Source organism: Pseudophryne corroboree, chromosome 1 (genome assembly GCF_028390025.1).
Source record: "Pseudophryne corroboree isolate aPseCor3 chromosome 1, aPseCor3.hap2, whole genome shotgun sequence".
Lineage (NCBI taxonomy): Eukaryota > Metazoa > Chordata > Amphibia > Anura > Myobatrachidae > Pseudophryne > Pseudophryne corroboree.
The window spans coordinates 991,512,436-991,536,129 of record NC_086444.1 but is presented as its reverse complement, the minus strand read 5'-3'; the positions used below and the strand labels follow the sequence as shown (position 1 = coordinate 991,536,129).

The 23,694-nt window shown below is 45.9% G+C and overlaps 1 protein-coding gene across 5 annotated transcripts in view; it reads right to left on the bottom strand.

Annotated features, from left to right (window-relative positions):
* Positions 1-11,644: 11,644 nt before the first annotated feature.
* TTC29 (tetratricopeptide repeat domain 29) overlaps positions 11,645-23,694 on the bottom strand; it is a 562,022-nt gene continuing 549,972 nt past the window's right edge. For all 5 annotated transcript variants that reach the window (XR_010177479.1, XM_063920589.1, XM_063920588.1 and 2 more), the window contains one exon: positions 11,645-11,784. Coding sequence is in view for 4 of the 5 variants with exons in the window: in XM_063920589.1 (XP_063776659.1) it covers positions 11,663-11,784 (122 nt within the window). In the remaining variant the exon portion in view is untranslated. The remainder of the gene's footprint in view (positions 11,785-23,694) is intronic.

The following is a 23,694-nucleotide window of genomic DNA, read 5'->3' as shown; positions in this document are numbered from 1 at the left end:
CTGTGTCTGCACTCGGCAGGCAGTCCGTCCATAATTGTATACCACCTAACCGTGTTTTTTTTTTCTTTCTTCTTTATACATACATAGTTACATAGACATCTCTTTATCAACCAGTCTATATTAGCAGCAGACACAGTACAGTACGGTAGTTCACGGCTGTGGCTACCTCTGTGTCTGCACTCGGCAGGCAGTCCGTCCATAATTGTATACCACCTAACCGTGGTTTTTTTTTCTTTCTTCTTTATACATACATAGTTACATAGACATCTCTTTATCAACCAGTCTATATTAGCAGCAGACACAGTACAGTACGGTAGTTCACGGCTGTGGCTACCTCTGTGTCTGCACTCGGCAGGCAGTCCGTCCATAATTGTATACCACCTAACCGTGGTTTTTTTTTCTTTCTTCTTTATACATACATACATACTACTACGACATCTCTTTATCAACCAGTCTATATTATTAGCAGCAGACACAGTACAGTACGGTAGTTCACGGCTGTGGCTACCTCTGTGTCTGCACTCGGCAGGCAGTCCGTCCATAATTGTATACCACCTAACCGTGGTTTTTTTTTCTTTCTTCTTTATACATACATAGTTACATAGACATCTCTTTATCAACCAGTCTATATTAGCAGCAGACACAGTACAGTACGGTAGTTCACGGCTGTGGCTACCTCTGTGTCTGCACTCGGCAGGCAGTCCATAATTGTATACTAGTATCCATCTCCATTGTTTACCTGAGGTGCCTTTTAGTTGTGCCTATTAAAATATGGAGAACAAAAATGTTGAGGTTCCAAAATTAGGGAAAGATCAAGATCCACTTCCACCTCGTGCTGAAGCTGCTGCCACTAGTCATGGCCGAGACGATGAAATGCCAGCAACGTCGTCTGCCAAGGCCGATGCCCAATGTCATAGTACAGAGCATGTCAAATCCAAAACACCAAATATCAGAAAAAAAAGGACTCCAAAACCTAAAATAAAATTGTCGGAGGAGAAGCGTAAACTTGCCAATATGCCATTTACGACACGGAGTGGCAAGGAACGGCTGAGGCCCTGGCCTATGTTCATGGCTAGTGGTTCAGCTTCACATGAGGATGGAAGCACTCAGCCTCTCGCTAGAAAAATGAAAAGACTCAAGCTGGCAAAAGCAGCACAGCAAAGAACTGTGCATTCTTCGAAATCCCAAATCCACAAGGAGAGTCCAATTGTGTCGGTTGCGATGCCTGACCTTCCCAACACTGGACGTGAAGAGCATGCGCCTTCCACCATTTGCACGCCCCCTGCAAGTGCTGGAAGGAGCACCCGCAGTCCAGTTCCTGATAGTCAGATTGAAGATGTCAGTGTTGAAGTACACCAGGATGAGGAGGATATGGGTGTTGCTGGCGCTGGGGAGGAAATTGACCAGGAGGATTCTGATGGTGAGGTGGTTTGTTTAAGTCAGGCACCCGGGGAGACACCTGTTGTCCGTGGGAGGAATATGGCCGTTGACATGCCAGGTGAAAATACCAAAAAAATCAGCTCTTCGGTGTGGAGGTATTTCAACAGAAATGCGGACAACAGGTGTCAAGCCGTGTGTTCCCTTTGTCAAGCTGTAATAAGTAGGGGTAAGGACGTTAACCACCTCGGAACATCCTCCCTTATACGTCACCTGCAGCGCATTCATAATAAGTCAGTGACAAGTTCAAAAACTTTGGGTGACAGCGGAAGCAGTCCACTGACCAGTAAATCCCTTCCTCTTGTAACCAAGCTCACGCAAACCACCCCACCAACTCCCTCAGTGTCAATTTCCTCCTTCCCCAGGAATGCCAATAGTCCTGCAGGCCATGTCACTGGCAATTCTGACGATTCCTCTCCTGCCTGGGATTCCTCCGATGCATCCTTGCGTGTAACGCCTACTGCTGCTGGCGCTGCTGTTGTTGCTGCTGGGAGTCGATGGTCATCCCAGAGGGGAAGTCGTAAGCCCACTTGTACTACTTCCAGTAAGCAATTGACTGTTCAACAGTCCTTTGCGAGGAAGATGAAATATCACAGCAGTCATCCTGCTGCAAAGCGGATAACTGAGGCCTTGACAACTATGTTGGTGTTAGACGTGCGTCCGGTATCCGCCGTTAGTTCACAGGGAACTAGACAATTTATTGAGGCAGTGTGCCCCCGTTACCAAATACCATCTAGGTTCCACTTCTCTAGGCAGGCGATACCGAGAATGTACACGGACGTCAGAAAAAGACTCACCAGTGTCCTAAAAAATGCAGTTGTACCCAATGTCCACTTAACCACGGACATGTGGACAAGTGGAGCAGGGCAGGGTCAGGACTATATGACTGTGACAGCCCACTGGGTAGATGTATGGACTCCCGCCGCAAGAACAGCAGCGGCGGCACCAGTAGCAGCATCTCGCAAACGCCAACTCTTTCCTAGGCAGGCTACGCTTTGTATCACCGCTTTCCAGAATACGCACACAGCTGAAAACCTCTTACGGCAACTGAGGAAGATCATCGCGGAATGGCTTACCCCAATTGGACTCTCCTGTGGATTTGTGGCATCGGACAACGCCAGCAATATTGTGTGTGCATTAAATATGGGCAAATTCCAGCACGTCCCATGTTTTGCACATACCTTGAATTTGGTGGTGCAGAATTTTTTTAAAAACGACAGGGGCGTGCAAGAGATGCTGTCGGTGGCCAGAAGAATTGCGGGACACTTTCGGCGTACAGGCACCACGTACAGAAGACTGGAGCACCACCAAAAACTACTGAACCTGCCCTGCCATCATCTGAAGCAAGAAGTGGTAACGAGGTGGAATTCAACCCTCTATATGCTTCAGAGGTTGGAGGAGCAGCAAAAGGCCATTCAAGCCTATACAATTGAGCACGATATAGTAGGTGGAATGCACCTGTCTCAAGCGCAGTGGAGAATGATTTCAACGTTGTGCAAGGTTCTGATGCCCTTTGAACTTGCCACACGTGAAGTCAGTTCAGACACTGCCAGCCTGAGTCAGGTCATTCCCCTCATCAGGCTTTTGCAGAAGAAGCTGGAGACATTGAAGGAGGAGCTAACACGGAGCGATTCCGCTAGGCATGTGGGACTTGTGGATGGAGCCCTTAATTCGCTTAACAAGGATTCACGGGTGGTCAATCTGTTGAAATCAGAGCACTACATTTTGGCCACCGTGCTCGATCCTAGATTTAAAGCCTACCTTGGATCTCTCTTTCCGGCAGACACAAGTCTGCTGGGGTTGAAAGACCTGCTGGTGACAAAATTGTCAAGTCAAGCGGAACGCGACCTGTCAACATCTCCTCCTTCACATTCTCCCGCAACTGGGGGTGCGAGGAAAAGGCTCAGAATTCCGAGCCCACCCGCTGGCGGTGATGCAGGGCAGTCTGGAGCGACTGCTGATGCTGACATCTGGTCCGGACTGAAGGACCTGACAACGATTACGGACATGTCGTCTACTGTCACTGCATATGATTCTCTCAACATTGATAGAATGGTGGAGGATTATATGAGTGACCGCATCCAAGTAGGCACGTCACACAGTCCGTACTTATACTGGCAGGAAAAAGAGGCAATTTGGAGGCCCTTGCACAAACTGGCTTTATTCTACCTAAGTTGCCCTCCCACAAGTGTGTACTCCGAAAGAGTGTTTAGTGCCGCCGCTCACCTTGTCAGCAATCGGCGTACGAGGTTACATCCAGAAAATGTGGAGAAGATGATGTTCATTAAAATGAATTATAATCAATTCCTCCGCGGAGACATTGACCAGCAGCAATTGCCTCCACAAAGTACACAGGGAGCTGAGATGGTGGATTCCAGTGGGGACGAATTGATAATCTGTGAGGAGGGGGATGTACACGGTGATATATCGGAGGGTGATGATGAGGTGGACATCTTGCCTCTGTAGAGCCAGTTTGTGCAAGGAGAGATTAATTGCTTCTTTTTTGGGGGGGGTCCAAACCAACCCGTCATATCAGTCACAGTCGTGTGGCAGACCCTGTCACTGAAATGATGGGTTGGTTAAAGTGTGCATGTCCTGTTTTGTTTATACAACATAAGGGTGGGTGGGAGGGCCCAAGGACAATTCCATCTTGCACCTCTTTTTTCTTTTCTTTTTCTTTGCATCATGTGCTGATTGGGGAGGGTTTTTTGGAAGGGACATCCTGCGTGACACTGCAGTGCCACTCCTAAATGGGCCCGGTGTTTGTGTCGGCCACTAGGGTCGCTAATCTTACTCACACAGTCAGCTACCTCATTGCGCCTCTTTTTTTCTTTGCGTCATGTGCTGTTTGGGGAGGGTTTTTTGGAAGGGACATCCTGCGTGACACTGCAGTGCCACTCCTAGATGGGCCCGGTGTTTGTGTCGGCCACTAGGGTCGCTAATCTTACTCACACAGCTACCTCATTGCGCCTCTTTTTTTCTTTGCGTCATGTGCTGTTTGGGGAGGGTTTTTTGGAAGGGACATCCTGCGTGACACTGCAGTGCCACTCCTAGATGGGCCCGGTGTTTGTGTCGGCCACTAGGGTCGCTAATCTTACTCACACAGCTACCTCATTGCGCCTCTTTTTTTCTTTGCGTCATGTGCTGTTTGGGGAGGGTTTTTTGGAAGGGCCATCCTGCGTGACACTGCAGTGCCACTCCTAGATGGGCCCGGTGTTTGTGTCGGCCACTAGGGTCGCTAATCTTACTCACACAGCTACCTCATTGCGCCTCTTTTTTTCTTTGCGTCGTGTGCTGTTTGGGGAGGGTTTTTTGGAAGGGACATCCTGCGTGACACTGCAGTGCCACTCCTAGATGGGCCCGGTGTTTGTGTCGGCCACTAGGGTCGCTTATCTTACTCACACAGCGACCTCGGTGCAAATTTTAGGACTAAAAATAATATTGTGAGGTGTGAGGTATTCAGAATAGACTGAAAATGAGTGTAAATTATGGTTTTTGAGGTTAATAATACTTTGGGATCAAAATGACCCCCAAATTCTATGATTTAAGCTGTTTTTTAGTGTTTTTTGAAAAAAACACCCGAATCCAAAACACACCCGAATCCGACAAAAAAAATTCGGTGAGGTTTTGCCAAAACGCGTTCGAACCCAAAACACGGCCGCGGAACCGAACCCAAAACCAAAACACAAAACCCGAAAAATTTCAGGCGCTCATCTCTAGTTTCCATATGGAATTTGGAAACCTTCACAAACCTGTTCAATGCCTTGAGGTTGAGAATGGGCCAGGAGGACCCATTCGGTTTCGGGACTAGAAACAGCGGAGAATAGTACTCCCTGCCCCTCTGCGTAAGAAGCACCTGTACTACGACTCCTGTATCCAGGAGGGTCTGTACCACCGAATGTAGAGTGTTTGCCTTTGTCTGGTCCGACGGGACGTCTGCCTGGCAAAATCGATGAGGGGGTCGGTTTTTGAAGGCTATGGCGTAACCTCGAGTGACGACTTCCCGAACCCAGGCATCTGAAGTGGTTTTCAACCATTCCTGGATATACCCTAGAAGCCGGCCCCCCACCCTGGGATCTCCCAGGGGGAGGCCCGCCCCGTCATGCGGCAGGCTTATCGGTCTTGGAAGCTGGCTGATGGGCCGCACAGGCTCTTTTTGGCTTCGGCTTACCAGGTTTGGAAGTGCGGGCCTGCTTGTTGTACGCCTGACCTTTTGCTTTACCTGAAGGACGAAAGGGGGTGAAAGGAAGTACCTTTAGCCTTCGACACAGAAGGAGCGGTACTTGGCAGACAGGCAGTTTTGGTAGTAGCCAAGTCAGCCACTATCTTATTTAAGTCCTCGCCAAACAGAATATCTACCTTGAAAGGGAGTACCTCCAGGGTTTTTCTAGAGTCCAGATCCACAGACCAGGATCTCAGCCACAATATCCGGCGAGCCAGGACTGACGTTGTAGAGGCCTTGGCTGCTAGAATACCGGCATCAGAAGCCGCCTCTTTAATATAGCGAGAAGCTGTGACAATATATGACAAGCATTGTCTAGCATGGTCAGAGGAGTTTTCAGCTTCTAACTCCAAGGCCCATGCTTCAATAGCCTCTGCAGCCCATGTAGCTGCAATAGTGGGCCTTTGTGCAGCACCCGTGAGGGTGTAAATCACGTTTAGACAACCCTCCACACATTTATCCGTAGGCTCTTTTAGAGACGTGACGGTAGTGATAGGCAGAGCTGAGGAAACCACCATCCTAGCCACATGTGAGTCCACTGGAGGAGGCGTTTCCCAATTCTTAGACAGCTCTGGCACGAGGGGATAGCGAGCCAGCATCTTCTTTTGAGGCACAAACTTCGTACCCGGGTTTTCCCAGGGTTCCTGACGTATATCCACTAGGTGATCAGAGTGAGGTAAAACTTGTTAATAGCCTCCTAAAGATCAGGAACATCCACATGTGAACCACCCTCCTCATCAGCCGTATCTGAGTCAGAACCTGTGGGGTCAGTGTAAGTGCCGTCTTCATCAGACGAGGTGTCAGTGACAGCAGTTGATTGTGAGGAGACAAGCGCTCGCTTAGAGGACCCCTTGGACTTAGGCGAGCGTTGGTCAGACTTTTTAGTAGTCAGGGACTGGTTCAACTTCTTCAATTGAGCAGATAAATCGTCCGCCCACGACGGGTTAGCTGCAGGGACCACATACGGTTGTACCGGCATCGGGGGTCCCATAGGGGGTGTTAGTTTATGAACTAGCGTATGCAGAAGCGTGGAAAAGGCGGCCCACGGTGGGTCATTATGTGCCTCCGTTGCCACAGTCCCACTGGGGGGCAAGGAGCCCCCAGAACCAGAGCCTACAGCTGCTATATTCTCCTCATACTGATCTGTGGCGTCAGCAACACCGGCAGTGTGTTCAGCCCCAGAACTGTTACCCTCAGAAGCAGACATGATATAACTTACTGTAGCAGGTAACACAGTACAATTGGTAGCAGCACAATACCTCGTACCCAAACCCCTGCGCAGTGTAGTCAGCACAAGCAGGGATACAGGAGAGATATGGTGACTAAATCACAGAGAAAAATACGTATTAGAGTATATCTTTGTGAAAAACCTATATCAATATAAAACCTGACGCACCAAGCCCCCTCAGATTATAGAATATAGGGATAGCAAGTTGAGTGAAAGACACTAAATGGACACCACTCAGCTATCAAATGCACACACAGATAGTCACAGTTTGTACAATGCAGAGGTTATTACTGACAATAATACTGCACTGGACTAGCTTATATATATATATAGCTATATAGGCAATAGATATAACACTACACAGTAAGAACTGGATGTATATTACAGGGTAATTGTACTAGAAAACCCTGACTAAATGCACTCTTTCTTAACTAGCACTATCTAGCACTAGCTCTGTCATGTAAAGTCACAGCACTGACAACCAGGCGGCTTTACATAAGAGGATTTGCCCAAGCAGTCCCAGGAACAGTGAAGCTGAGGAATAATGGCGCCCAGACACTGACAGAGAGTGAGGGAGAGACAAATATGCAGCTCCAGGGTGGGAACATTTGCGGGAAATGGCGCCCTGGGGCTTCAGGTCTAAGCCTTATCCCCCTGCTGGCAAAACCACGGGTACTGCGGGCTCTTAGTAAATTGGTTTTGAGAGAAAACCTGACCTGCGCCCATGCCCTGGTGATCTAGTGGGATCGCCTGTACTGCCACAGTGTCCACCGCCAACGCGCGCGGCCCGCCTCCCACTGACCACGCCGGATCGCGATAAAGACAGGGTCCCGCAAGCGGGACCCACCTACCACCTCCCGAAGCGTGGCCACGCGATCCTGGAGAGCCCCAGCCGTGTGTGTCTAACATGAAGAAAACGGGAGCCTCCGCTGTAGGTACCCGGCAACCAGGGCTCGGGAGTGTACAGCGCCACTGGGGAGAGCTGGAGCTGCAGCAGTGAATGTCTCCTGACATTTACCACCGCTGCTGCCCTTGAAGTCTTCACTTTTTCTTCAGAAAAAAGCTCTTCTTAGGGCTGCCTGGAGCAGCCCCTCTGTCATGTGCCTGCTTACTGCAGCACCAACTACAAAACTGAGCTCCTGTGCGGGGAGGCGGGGTTATAGAGGAGGCGGCGCTGTGCATTCTGGGAACAGTCAAAGCTTTGAGCCTGTTGGTGCCTCGGATCAAGATCCTACTCTACACCCCATTGTCCATCCTTGTGGAGCCCAGTGTACCCCGCAGCAGAAATATTATTATTACTGTTATTAACAATTTCTTTTACAGTGCAGCAAATTCGTTGCGCTTTACAAATGGAAACAACAGTGATAAAACAAAACTGAATAATAACAGACAGTCATAGAGGTAATATGACTTTAATGTGTGCAAACTATGTTAAAGTACAGGTACCTCTCTGTGTTTTTATTACTCCCAGTGTAAACCAAGCACATAAGCTACTGTTTTCTCCTAGCGTAATCCTGGTGTATATGTTACTGACACCTCTCAGCATACGCACATTACTGCAGGGATTTTTCCAGCTGCATTTAAGCTTGCAGTTTTCATCTAAAATCAGCTCACCTGTCAATGAGTCGTCAATGAGTGTACAAAGAGAAAGGGATGACAAGACTTTGGGGGTCATTTCGAGTTGATCGCTCGCTGACGTTTTTTGCAGTGCAGCGAACAGGTTACTACTGCGCATGCGTATGCACCGCAATGTGCAGGCGCGTCATACGGCTGCAAAGCGGATCGTTGCTGGGAGACGGATTTAACGAAGAATCCATTCGCACAGCCGATCGCAAGGAGATTGACAGGAAGAGGACATTTGTGGGTGTCAACTGACCGTTTTCAGGGAGTGTTTGGAAAAATGAAGGCGTGTCCAAGCGTTTGCAGGGCGGGTGTCTGACATCAATTCCGGGACCAAAAAAGACTGAAGTGATCGCAAGGGCTGAGTAGGTCCAGAGCTACTCAGAAACTGCAAAAAACTTTTTTGTACCACTCGGCTGCACACGCGTTCGCACACTTGTAAAGCAAAAATACACTCCCCCGTGGGCGGCGACTTTGCGTCTGCACGGCTGCTAAAAGTAGCTAGCGAGCAATCAACTCGGAATGAGGGCCCATGTGCACTGCAGGTGGGGCGGATATAACATTTGCAGAGAAAGTTAGATTTGGGTGTGTTATTTTGTTTCTGTGCAGGATAAATACTGACTGCTTTATTTTTACACTGCAATTTAGATTTCCGTTTGAACACACCCCACCCAAATCTAACTCTCTCTGCACATGTTACATCCCCCCCCCCTGCAGTGCACATTGTTTTGCCAAACTGCTAACAAATTTGCTGTTGCATCAACTCTGAATTAAGCCCTTTATTCTAGCCTCCAAACCTTCCAGCGTTCCCTGAAAGCTCACCTCTACCGGCAAGCTTAGGAAATCCCATAACCATCGACCCGATCTATGAAGGCTATTTCACTAATTACCTCCCCTCTAACAGTGTCTAGGTCGACCACTATTGGTCGACAGTAAGTAGGTCGACATGGTGTCTAGGTCGACAGGGACTCTAGGCCGACATGTACTAGGTCGACGTGACACAAGGTTGACATGAGTTTTTTCACTTTTTTTTGGTGTTGTTTTCTCCGTACAGTGACTGGAAACCCCAATTAGTGCACAGTCTCCGCTCGCCATGCTTCGGGCAAGGTGCCTCACTCCGCTACCGCTGCGCTTGGCACAGGTTACTGTTCCCAGTTGTAGTCCACGTGGATCATAAAGTATGAAAAAAATTTAAAAAATTCAAAAAATGTGAAAAACCCATGTCGACCTTTTGTCATGTCGACCTAAAGTCCCTGTTGACCTAGAAACCATTTCGACCTACTTACTGTCGACCAATAGTGGTCAAACTAGACAGTGTCGACCTAAGTGTGTTCGACCTAGAGACCGGATACCCTCTACACAGTACACACATAACTTTACATATGTTCTGTTATTACACAGTCTTTTTTTAAAATTACTGTTCTGTTACTGTTTTCTTTCCAATTGTTGCGCAACGGAATATAAGTAAATGTCGGTAAAGAAATAATAACAGATGAGCCAATGACTACATTACAGCATAAACTTGCCAAGGGAAAATACATTGTAGAGAAATGCTGATATATTGTCAGCTGAAAAGAAAGTTTATAAACATCTTATCAAACATTAAATCCATTTTGCCTGGAAAATGTTATTAATAAATGTGAAAAAATGGTGTTAGCGTGTCACACATTACTTTACATTTTTATTCTCTTGCACATGGAGAACAAAGTATATCAGTCTGTATGAAAATAAAGCAGATTTTTATTTTTATATTTTACCCTCATTATGTCCCTCATAATGTCCCTCATTGTGTTATACAAAGTAAAATACTTGCCATTACTCCCAGCTTCGTTACTTTACTACAGTTAGATATTTATATGTGAGTGGAGTCTTTAACATGTGAAGTGAACGGAGGCACACTTACTGCTCAAACCAGACAGTTTTTACTTTTAAGTGATTAAAATCTTATTTTATTTAATCCAATTACTGGAAACAAGTGTGCAAGATCTTTATATATATATATATATATATATATATATATATATATACACATACATACACACACACTAGAAACAGAGTGCACTACATCATTAAGTGCTGATTGAAAATTATTCAATTCAAGATTCGTAGTCAAAGCTTCTCTTGGATTCTTTTCCTCTTAGAAATCTCCCGATTGGGGCCTACAAAGAAACCCTCTCACCAAAAGAATAATCACCCGACAAAAATACAACAATTTAGTAACACAGTTTTAAAAAGAGTTTTTTTAATCCATAGTCATATTCTGGCATGACATGACAATATTATTAAAATTACAATACAATCAATTGGACACAAACCGAAATGCTTAAGATGGTACAATGAAATATCCTTCTCACCTTAACAGTGTGAGCTCTAGGGAGGATATTCAAAGCAAATAGATAGTGTACAATAAGTGATAAACCCTACGCATTTCGTCCAAGGGGACTTCTTCAGGGGTAAAAAATGTCTAATAATGTATCGTGCTTAGTTCCACAAAGGAGACTATCGGCTTAAATTTAATTCATTGTTACTAATTAATTGTTAATTAATTGTTACTAAATTGTTGAATTTTTGTCGGGTGATTGGTGAGAGGGTTTCTTTGTAGGACCCAATTGGGAGGTTTCTAAGAGGAAAAGAATCCAAGAGAAGCTTTGACTACGAATCTTGAATTGAATAATTTCAATCAGCAACTAACGTTGTAGCGCACTCTGGGGCAGATGTATTAACCTGGAGAAGGCATAAGGAAGTGATAAACCAGTGATATGTGCAAGGTGATAAAGGCACCAGCCAATCAGATCCTAACCGTTAATTTACATATTGGGGGTGATTGGCTGGTGCCTTTATGACCTTGCACATATCACTGGTTTATCACTTCCTTATGCCTTCTCCAGGTTAATACATCTGCCCCTCTGTTTCTATTGTATATATCTATCTTTAAGGTCCTACTAACAGGGGACCTTCCAGTAGTGCTGCTCATTCTCAGCGCATGAAGGGTATTTTTCTTCTGTTATTTATATATATATATATATATATGTATATATATATAATTTGTATGGCACCTCATAACTTAAAAGCATTTTGTATGGGTACAAAACTTACGCAGAGACCTTTGGCACCTAGATCAAAGCTAACAAATAACATTCATTGCATCATGAGATTTATGAGGATGTTACACTCTCGTCTGCAGCAGCCACGTGATCAGAGTATTTTAAAATGGTTTCAGCATCTTCTCCATTTTCACAACCTTTAGACAAATCAGCTTCAATTAGAGCCAAGCTGCCTGCAAAAAATAAATAAATAAGGTAAATCATTGTTAGTATGAGTAAATATTTCAAATATGGCTATCTGAAAGGAAATATGAATGCCTATGGTTTTGCCTGTGATATCCAATGTGCCGCAAATCACAGCTGGTTTTAGCCTCTAACTGCTGGATTTAATAACCAGTCGTCTGGAGGGTTACATTTGCAGTGCAGTGAACCCTGCTTGAATGGCTGCCTATCTGTTCAGAGTACATTTTCTGTAATAACCTTGGCACCCATCGGAAAGGAGTACCAAAGAGGGAAAAATGCTACCTAGTATTGGTCCCTAGTTGCCCTAGATGCTGGGACTTGAATGGATGTTCAGGCCTCTCCATAGAGGTATTGGACTGCCACTAAGTGCTATTTTCTATTTATTTAATATTGTTTAAAAGTTACAGGCTAGATAGATTTGATTTCTGGCCTGTCCAAACCACCCTTTTTGGCCATTTTGTATGGGCCAGCCTGGAGTTTATGTTACTGAAGATTAATGTGTTCAACAATTAAACTTTTTTTTAAAAAGAAAGAGTTGGTGATTTCTGTCAGGCTGCATTCACAAATGGTGGTCTTTCTGTAGTTTTCCACTGATTTTATCTTCCATACATACATATATATATATATATATATATATATATATACTTGTATGCTGGATGGCGGCACTCAGAGTCTTCAATAGTAGCGAAAAAAGTTGCTTTTATTACATCACTTTTTTCACTACTGTTGAAGACTCTGAGTGCCACCCTACAGCATACAAGTGTACAGTGATACATTGCATGGAGGGCACCAGAGCAAGAAATACCTTAAAACAAACGAGTGCCGAATGTTTGCTTTGTTTAATAAACATATATATACAGTATAAAAAGTGTACAATGTAAAATATTTCACTTAGGCACTCACCAATGTTCAACCAGGCATTTATTTACTCACAACATATGAAAAAGATGCAAATGCATCAAGTCGACGTTTCAATCCCCTAAGGATTTTCATCAAGACATAGCAGCAGTATTCTGATCCATTCACCAGATCACCAGGAGAGTGACTAACACCCATCACCAGAAACAGACTTATATACCTTCATGTACTAATTGGAAGGTACCTTCCATTAGACAGGTGCATCCTGGGAACTTACACACTATACTAGTCTCAAAGTTTAATAAAGGCAATAAACAGTTAAAGTAAATCCATATATGTCATCCCGATAATGGCGCTAATCACAGACACTAATATCATACATAAGCTGCTTAAAATAACCACTGAATAACACAGTACTGAGAACGCTAAGCCGAAACCGAAAGCAGCATGCATTCCACCACCCGTGGAACACATTGATGTCACCGGAAGTTACACGGCCGTGACCATACTTGCCTACCTGACCCTCTCCATGAGGGAGAAAATGCTCTGTTCCTGGACTTTCCTGGTAATGTATGATTGCCATCACCTGTGGTGAGCTAGTTAATTGATAAGAAAGATGTTTCACCACGGGTAATGGCAATCATACATTACCAGGAAAGTCCAGGAACAGAGCATTTTCTCCCTCATGGAGAGGGTCAGGTAGGCAAGTATGGCCGTGACTGGTTGTTATGAAGACGCTAACACCGCCGCTGTCAGCGGTGGGGAAGGGGGGAACTGACAACCGCTCTTTCTAAGTGAGAACTCATCAATGCATTCTGCTGTCCAATACATGTCAATAATGCCAAATTCATCCAGGAGCACAATGGGGGAGGGGGGGGGGGGGGCGGGGTGTCACGGATTGGATAATTAAATATGTTCAGTCAGTACTCATACTTTTATCCGACCCAAAAAGGTATCTATATATCACAGTCACTTAGCATAATATAACTGTATCTCCAGATATATATTCTGAATATCAATATAATCACTATATATCATATTCACCAGTAGCACACGCAGGGGGGGTTTCTGGGTACCCAGAAATCCCCCCAAATGGACTAAATTCCTTTTTTAGAGATGGAGACAGCTGTGTCTCCATCTCAAGGAAAGCCGCGACTGCAGCTACCGCTGCAGTGCAGGGAGCTCTTACCGGCAAAGCTCCCAGCCTACATAGAGGGTCCAGCGGCAACAGCAACTCCATACTGATGTCCTCACTGTGCCGTGGCCAGCGGTGCAAGTGTGCGGGTACGGGTGGGTATGGTGTACCCTTAAGAATTTAGCCGTGGGTACGCTGTACCCACACCGACGGGCCACCACTCCTCGCCTCCCTCCCTCTGCTGCTCACCGCCGCTCCCGCTGATGTGGGGGAGGAGAGCGCAGCCTGTGCCTCTCCTGCCCCTCTGTGTCTTCGTACAATTCAGCGCCGCCCGAGAGCCAATCAGAGCTCGCGGACTGGCAGCCAAGGCTGCCGGACCACGAGCTTTGATTGGCTCACTGATCAGCGCTGAATTGAACTGAGACACCCGCAACCGCCGGAGACTGAGGGGAAGGAAAGGCGCAGGCTGCGCTCTCCTCCCCTCACACAGACACACAGGACAGCAGCAGCGGTGAGCAGCAGGGGAGGGGGGGGGGCTTTATGTATACCTGGCACTGGAGGCATATCTGGCACTGGGGGGACATGTGTACCTGGCACTGAGAGCATATCTGGCACTGGGGGCATATCTGGCACTGGGGGGACATGTGTACCTGGCACTGGGAGCATATCTGGCACTGGGGGGACATGTGTACCTGGCACTGGGAGCATATCTGGCACTGGGGGGACTTGTGTACCTGGCACTGGGGGCATATCTGGCACTGGGGGGACATGTGTATCTGGCACTGGGGGGCATATCTGGCACTGGGAGGACATGTGTATCTGGCACTGGGGGCATATCTGGCACTGGGGGGGCATGTGTATCTGGCACTGGGGGATTATCTGGCACTGGGGGGGACATGTGTATCTGGCACTGGGGGCATATCTGGCACTGCGGGGACATGTGTATCTGGCACTGACAGCATATCTGGCACTGGGGGGACATGTGTATCTGGCACTGGGGGCATATCTGACACTGAGGGCATATCTGGTGCTGGGAGGACATGTGTATCTGGCACTGGGGGATTATCTGGCACTGGGGGGGACATGTGTATCTGGCACTGCGGGGACATGTGTATCTGGCACTGGCAGCATATCTGGCACTGGGGGGACATGTGTATCTGACACTGAGGGCATATCTGGCACTGGGAAGACATGTGTATCTGGCACTGGGGGATTATCTGGCACTGGGAGTACATGTGTATCTGGCACTGGGGGCATATCTGACACTGGGGGGACATGTGTACCTGGCACTGGGGGCATATCTGGCACTTGGGGGACATGTGTATCTGGCACTGGGGGCATATCTGGCACTGGGGGGCATGTGTACCTGGCACTGGGGGCATATCTGGCACTGCGGGGACATGTGTATCTGGCACTGGCAGCATATCTAGCACTGATGGGACATGTGTATCTGGCAATGCGGGGACATGTGTATCTGGCACTGGGGGCATATCTGACACTGAGGGAATATCTGGCACTGGGGGGACATGTGTATCTGGCACTATGGGCATTTCTGTATCTGGCACTGGGGGCATATCTGGCACTGTGGGGGTATTTCTGTATCTGGCACTGGGGGACAATGTATATCTGACACAGCGGGGGCATTTGTGTATCTGGCACTGTGAGGCAATGTAGATCTGGCGCTCTGTTGGCATTTGTGTATCTGGCACTGTGGGGCAATGTATATCTGGCACTGTGGGGCAATGTGTATCTGGCACTATTGGGGTCATATGTGTATCTGCCCCTCCCCCCATATGTGTATCACCATTTTCATTGGCCATGCCCCATGTGGCATTTGGCCACACCAATTTTTTGGGCACGCGCACACAGTACCTGTAAGACATTTTTTCTACTTGCACCACTGGCCGTGGCTGGCAGTGTCCTTACTTCTACAACCCCGGGTATGTGTTCAGTGCACTCTATATGTTTGTTTGGGTGGTATTCATGTGACCGCCGGTCAGCTGACCGACAGTCACATTACCTCCTCCGTGAGCCCGACGGCTCACTATCTCGATGGTCGGCATGCCGACCAACAGGGACTATTTCCACACGTGGGTGTCCACGACACCCATAGAGTGGGAATAGAACCCGTGGCGACCGCAGGTCGCCACCGAGCCCGCAAGGGGCTTGCTGCACTCGCCCCTCCCCGCCGGGATCCCGGCGTCGGTATGCTGCCGGGATCCCGGCGTTGGTAAGGTGACCGGCGGTCAGGAGACCGCCGGTCACCCATACTACACCCGTTTGTTTAAATGTATGTGTGTGGTGTGTTATGTATGTATGTATGTATGTATGTATGTATGTATGTGTGTATTTTTACACAAACTTATAGACACACATGTATGTATGTGTAGATATATATATATATATATATATATATATATTAGAGAGAGATTTATTTTTTTAACAAGGCTCCAAGTGCCGCCGGATCTCTTCGGACTTTATGGATATATATATATATATATATCTATATACACATGTGTGTGTATATATATATATATATATATAAATATAGACTCCCCACCAGTAAATCCTGCATTTGCCCCTGATCTCTACATGCATTAATTTAATATATATATGTATATATATTTTTTTTTATTTCATTTTTTTTTTTTTTTTGGAAACCCCCACGGAAAAATCCTGCGTTTGCCACTGTTCAATCAGGCTATGAAGGGGCATAATAAGTCTGTCCACAAATCCCCACATGATGTAACATATTAACAACAATATAAAATATCAAACAGACAATACAAACATTGATATATATATTAAAAAAAACCCCACCATTACAGTGAATATCATTTGCAGCTCAACAATACACATTTGAGATAGATATAGATAGATAGATAGATAGATAGATAGATAGATAGATAGATAGATAGATAGATAGATAGATAGATAGATAGATTTACTGGTGTGCACTGGCTCCTCCCCCCATGACCCTCCTCCAAGCCTCAGTTAGGATACTGTGCCCGGACGAGCGTACACAATAAGGAAGGATTTTGAATCCCGGGTAAGACTCATACCAGCCACACCAATCACACCGTATAACCTGTGATCTGAACCCAGTTAACAGCATGATAACAGAGGAGCCTCTGAAAGATGGCTCACAACAATAATAACCCGATTTTTGTAACAATAACTATGTACAAGTATTGCAGACAATCCGCACTTGGGATGGGCGCCCAGCATCCACTACGGACTATGAGAAATAGAATTATCGGTAAGTAAATTCTTATTTTCTCTAACGTCCTAAGTGGATGCTGGGGACTCCGTAAGGACCATGGGGATTATACCAAAGCTCCCAAATGGGCGGGAGAGTGCGGATGACTCTGCAGCACCAAATGAGAGAACTCCAGGTCCTCCTCAGCCAGGATATCAATTTTGTAGAATTTTACAAACGTATTTGCTCCTGACCAAGTAGCTGCTCGGCAAAGTTGTAAAGCCGAGACCCCTCGGGCAGCCGCCCAAGATGAGCCCACCTTCCTTGTGGAGTGGGCATTTACAGATTTTTCTGCTGTGTCACTCAGAAAAAATAAAAAAAATGTTACATTTTTTTGGGGGGCATAACGTTTTTTTCTTATAAATCTGACTAAAAACAGTCCATTCTCCACATTAGCACACTACAAAGAAATATGTTATAAGGGTTTGACTCATTCAGTCCCTTAGGGACCAAAGTGTCCAATTTGTATATCCAACGTGCCTCACATTTACGGAGGGCTACTTCTCGATTACCACCATGGTCCACCAAAACGCAGTGTAGATTGGCAATAGAATGTCCATACTTCTAGAAATGCATTGCAACAGGTTTGTCAGACACATTTGTTTCCAGTGCCGCTCTGATAGAAGAGCGATGGTTGGCCATCCAATCTCGGAAACATCTCTTGGTCATACCGACGTAGTACAGACCGCATAAACGACAAAGCCCAACGACATAAACAACAAAGTCCATCCTGCAACGCAATCTATGGCGTAAACTGATCTTTCTCCCATTGTGTGGGTGTTTGATATATGTGCCAGTATCTATCTATCTATCTATCTATCTATCTATCTATCTATCTATCTATCTATCTATCTATCTATCTATCTCAAATGTGTATTGTTGAGCTGCAAAGCTTACCTGTAGCTGTTTATACCTGGTCACAACAAGCTTGAATATTATCCACCCCTTCTTTTTATGGATAGCTGTCAGGGAAGGTGAAGCCTTTCTTGTAGCACTATGAAGCACTGCAGAAGCCTTATAGGAAATACTTGCCAACACAACTATCCACCTCTGGTAGGTGCATCTAAGTTCAATATGCTGCCGGAAGGAGGAGCAATGACATGGCACTGCAATCCCAGTATTGTGGTGCTGCCCCCGTAATTTAAACATCAGGCCGCCCATGTCACAGGAAACGTGCCATCTCTGATAGGATTTCGGGAGTGCTCCCCCGAAATATGTGATTTTATGATTCTCCCACTTATTCTGTGACAGATGGTAAGTATACATTAGGGGTGGTCTTCAGTATGCCAAATGTCGGGATCCCAGCACACAGTATACCGGCGCTGGAATCCCGACACCCGGCATACCGACAGCTATTCTCCCTCGTGGGGGTCCACGACCCCCATGGAGGGAGAATAAAATAGTGTGGCGCGCGTTGCGCGCCACCGTGCCCGCAGCGTGGCGGGCGCAGCGAGCCCGCAAGGGGCTCCTTTGCGCTCGCCACGCTGTCGGTATGCCGGCGGTCGGGCTCCCGGCGCTGGTATGCTGGTCGCCGGGAGCCCGAGCACCGGCATACCATACTACACCCATACATTAGGACAGTTAGGCAACCTCCAACACTCCAGCTGCTGTGGAACTACACTTCCCTGCATGCCTTGCCATTGTTTTGCCGTTAAGGCATGCTGGGATGTGTAGTTCCAGAGCAGCTGAAGTACTAGAAGTTGCCTACTCCTGCATTGGAACGTGCTTACCAATACTGCAACTGAGTGCAATATTTGCATTACACCACATCACATCACATGGTCAGCAATAAGCTCTGTGCTGTGTCTCATTCTTTCATAGAGCAGATTTTACACCAGCTGTAAGTGAACCTGTTTTAGCGGCTGGTTTGGCAGTATCGATTGGCATAGCTGTTAATGCCACCAAAACTTGAAAAGAAACAAAAGCTTTTCTATCTCACACTTTGTTCTGACCGGCCGCCATCTGGACATTATTTTAGATAAGTGGGTTTGTGTTCCTGTACATTGGCCCTCATTCCGAGTTGATCGCTCGCTAGCTGCTTTTAGCAGCAATGCAAACTCTAAGCCGCCGCCCTCTGGGAGTGTATCTTAGCTTAGCAGAATAGCGAACGAAAGATTATCAGAACTGCTCCAAAATATTTTCATGCAGTTTCTGAGTAGCTCTAGACCTACTCCTACATTGCGATCACTTCAGACTATTTAGTTCCTGTTTTAATGTCACATACACGCCCTGCGTTCGGCCAGCCACTCCCCCGTTTCCCCAGGCACGCCTGCGTTTTTTAGCACACTCCCGGAAAACGGTCAGTTACCTCCCAGAAACGCACCATTCATGTCAATCACTCACCGATCAGCAGAGCGACTGAAGAGAGTCGCTCGGCCTTGTGTGAAACGGCATAGTTTTTTGTGAAAGCACGTCGCGCTTGCGCACTGTGGGCCATACGCATGCGCAGAAATGACGATTTTTAGCCTGCTCGCTGCGCTGCGAACAACGGCAGCTAGCGATCAACTCGGAATGACCCCCATTATGCAGAAAGAGAAACGGAGAGCTCTGAATTAGAACTAGGCTACACCCAATCTAAAAATGGTGTTTATCCATGTCACATTAACTGGCATGTCTGATGAAACTTCCCATGGAGACACCTCTCTGCTGTGTTACCCACACTTTTTCACCATCCCATTGTGGTGCAGAGCAGTGGTAAATGTGACACACATCTCAGCAAGTTGTTACAAACGTCTTGGGAGTTAGAATTTTTCATTTTTGGCTTAATTAGAGGCATAATTAAAGGGGAGCAAGATAGAATGGACAATTGTAAAAAATAAAAATAAAACAAGAAACAGCAGAATGGCTTTTCTAATCCTCACGCCTCAAATAAAACAATACAGCAATATACTGTATATTTTTTTATTATTTTATGTAAGTTTCTGAAAAATTCATTTAATAGTCGATAAACGAAGGGATTTAATTTTATTTATGTATTACTTGAGCAGTACTGCAGGTGCATTATATGACTATAGACCGTACGCTGACTAAGTAGTACACAAAGTGGGAATGCAGATTGCAAAGCATTAGTGTAGTCTGCTGAGGATTCCTATGTAAGCCTTTGTCTTGCTGAATTATATCTGGCTGTACAAAGCTTAGGGTATTGCTTTTGAATAGTAATCACAATGGCTGATTATGTTCATATATAACCAGATCCTGCAGGCTACTATTCCATTAGCTATGCAAGTTAGGCATTGTCAGAAGTTGAACACAGATCTACATTAACCTAAGTTATAACAACTCAAAGGTAATTTAAAGAATACAGAGCTGCAAGCAAATAATAATGAATATACGTTCAGTGTCCTTGGTTAATTACAGTAGTAATAACTCTAACAAGGATGTCCACCTGCATTTTACAAATAATAATAATAATTAACATGCCCAAATATTGATCTTTCTAAATGTTATCACTACCTTACTCTTTCTCAGTTTTCCCCAAATGGTACCGTATGTGGTGTAAATGTTTCACCTTGTTCACAGGGAAAATTGTGCATAAGAAGCCAGAAAGCTTTAAATAACTACCCCTATGCATTATACTGTGGTATAGTGTATTCTCAGCCTTTTGACAAGATTATATGTAATTTTGTCCTATTCCAGAGTAAGCATTGGCATTATTATGGTCAGTTCACCGGAGAGAGCAGTCATTGTTTGCTGGGACCTGCTACAGTTCTCATACCGCTGCCCTCCCTGTCTCCCTGGGCTTCATGACTGTGGCTTCATGGTGCCTTCATTTTGTGGGTGAGAATTACTAAATACAATTTTGTAAGTGAGGTGACTTCTGCATTTTCTTTCTTTTGTATTCTGTAGTCCCTCATCCCCACAAGGATGGATTCCTCTTTTCACCCATACTACCACCCATGCTTATTGTTGATGGCTACATTACCTAACGCTATATTTCCAGAGAAGATAGCTACTCTGCTTGTTTCTTTTTTTTTCTTTATTTTACATTGCTCTTTGTTTTACCTATATAGACATGTATTACACTATTCACTATGGCTCCAAAGTGTCTCTACCTCCTCTGATGAGATTCTCTAACCTGAAATTATCCACTGACCTTAGCCCTTCGGCTTCCACAGCTACTCCCCAGTTTCTGGATGGCTCTGGACCTGATATGGATTTTAATCCTGGTGGTCCCTCTGGCAGATGACTCTTTTCCAAATGCTGACTGCCTTTAAAACTGAATTGTTGAAAGACCTCATACAGGCAGATAAGACTAAACATTATACTACAGGAGATCATACGGATAGCCTTGAGCAGAAAATTGGGGAAATGGTCATTGCACACAATAATTCAGTTTTGGCCCACAACCAACTTCAAGCAGAGATGAACATGTTTCGGGATAAACTATCTGATATGGAGGCCTGTTGCTGCAGAAAAAAACATGAACATTTGAGGAGTCCATGATTTAGTCTCCACTGCAGAACTATTTGACTATGCTGTGTACCTCCTCAATAAATTGCTCCCTGACTTGGATGATAACTATTTTCTAATTGATCATATCCACCATCTTCTGAAGGTGTGTACACATGGTGAGATTTATCTGTCCAATCTGTCTGGTGAGAACAAAAATCTGGTAAATAGACAATGGTTGTTCAAACAAATAGGTTAAATCAGTTTGTTTGGAAAAATGTGTTAAATCAATAGTTTTAATCCATTTTCCAGTGTTTGGGAGAAAATGGTTGATTGTCATTTGGTCTCATCCATTGCCAGTGTTTGGGAGAAAATGGTTGATTGTCATTTGGTCTCATCCATTGCCAGATTTTTGTTCTCACCAGACAGATTGGACAGATAAATCTCACCATGTGTACACGCCTTTAGACCTTGGTCAGTTTCCGGTTCTCTTCCTAGGTACACACTCCCTAATATTATTTTTTTCCCGGTCAAGGAGAAACTCCTTCAGGCCAACAGAAGGGCCGGTGATTCTGACCTGCTGGGCAGCTTGCAGTTCTTCCCAGACATCTCTGCCATTACTTTTGCAAAATAAAGAGCGCTGTCTCCTATTACTACAGCCCTCCATGCTCAGGAGGTAACTTATCGTTGGTGCTTCCCTGTGAAGTTGCTGGTGCAATATGAATGTTCAATTTATATTATTTGTCATCTGAGGTTGGAGTCTTATCTGATATGTATATTCGGTCACTCCCCTCCTTCGGGCAAAAAGGTTCCTACTGTATGCGTCTCCTGACTGGTTTCAGAAATTATGATGTAGTGATTGGTATTTATTTCGTCCATGCATCCTTTGGGACTAACCTGTCTATTCTTTCTTGTCAGCAGTGTAGGTAAGGCAGTACAGTGTGGTACGGGGCAATACGACGTACCATTAAGAAATTAGTAGCTGGTACGCAGCACCACCCCACCACCTTGTTGTCGGCGGGACACAGTCTGATGCCATGACGTTGCGTCCCTGGACACTGAAGAGGAGCAGAGTAGGCAAATGTAGCAGCACAGCATCCTCATTATGCCTTCAAGGTAAGTGTGGGCTGGGGACACAAGGGTCAGGGTTGGGAGGGCTGGAGAGGGTGATGGGACCTGGCTGAGAGACATAGAGGGGGAGGCTGACACGGGGGGACCTTGATGCTGAGTAACATAGAGGGAGTCACTGAGAGGCTGAGAGACACAGAGGGGGAGCTGACACAGATGGGGAGGCTGAGAGAGGCTCAAAAGCACAGAGAGGGAGGCTGAGAGAGTCTGAAAGACACAGGGGGAGGCTTACTCAGAGGGGGAGACTGAGAGGCACAGACAAGGAGGCTGACACAGAGGGGGAGGCTTTGCGATACAGGATGGGATGCTGAGAGACACAGAGGGGGAGGTTGAAAGAATCAGAAGGGGAGACTGAGAGACTAAGAGACACAGAGAGGGAGGCTGAGAGGCACAGTGAGGGAAGCTGAAAAACACAAAGGTGCAGACTGAGAGACAGAGGCGGACACTGAGAGATGGGAGGCTAAAAGACGCAGAGTGAGGGGCAGGCTGAGCAACTCAGGGGAGGGTGGTCTGGACCGACTGGAGGCTGAAGTGACACAAGAGGCAGAAGGCTGAAAAGACAGGAGGCTTGAGAGACTCAAGGAGCTGTAGGCTGGAGGGAATACATGGGGCAGGAAGTCTGGTTGTACGTATGATGATGACAGTCATTATATTCCTATACAAACAGGCATCTTCTGGACCAGGTGATCTAATACATGGATGGTGAAAACCGACTGGAGACACTGTCTGCCCAGTGAGGATCCATTTCTTCAGAGGTTTCCTGTTGCAGTGAAACCACCATAGATAAGGTGCATTTGTAATAGAATGGAGATTGATGCTCCTGAAGTGATGAGAAATGGGTGGCATGTCCCCTATTTCGAATGGCCATGCCCCTCATGACACATGATCACATCCATTTTTTTTGCACGCTCATCTTTAACGCATGCATAGAGTACAACTAAGAAATTTTTCCTACTTGCTCCACTGCTTCTCAGAGGCCTATTGCCTTAGGACCTGGACTTTTATGGGATATTTTCATGTTTTTTATTTGAAGCCTGCTGTTGTTGGGCTGTGTGAGGTTTTCCTGGGACTCTGATAAGTTTATTGTGTCTCTATTTTGTTGTCTTCCGTGTTCTATGGACCTAATTTAGA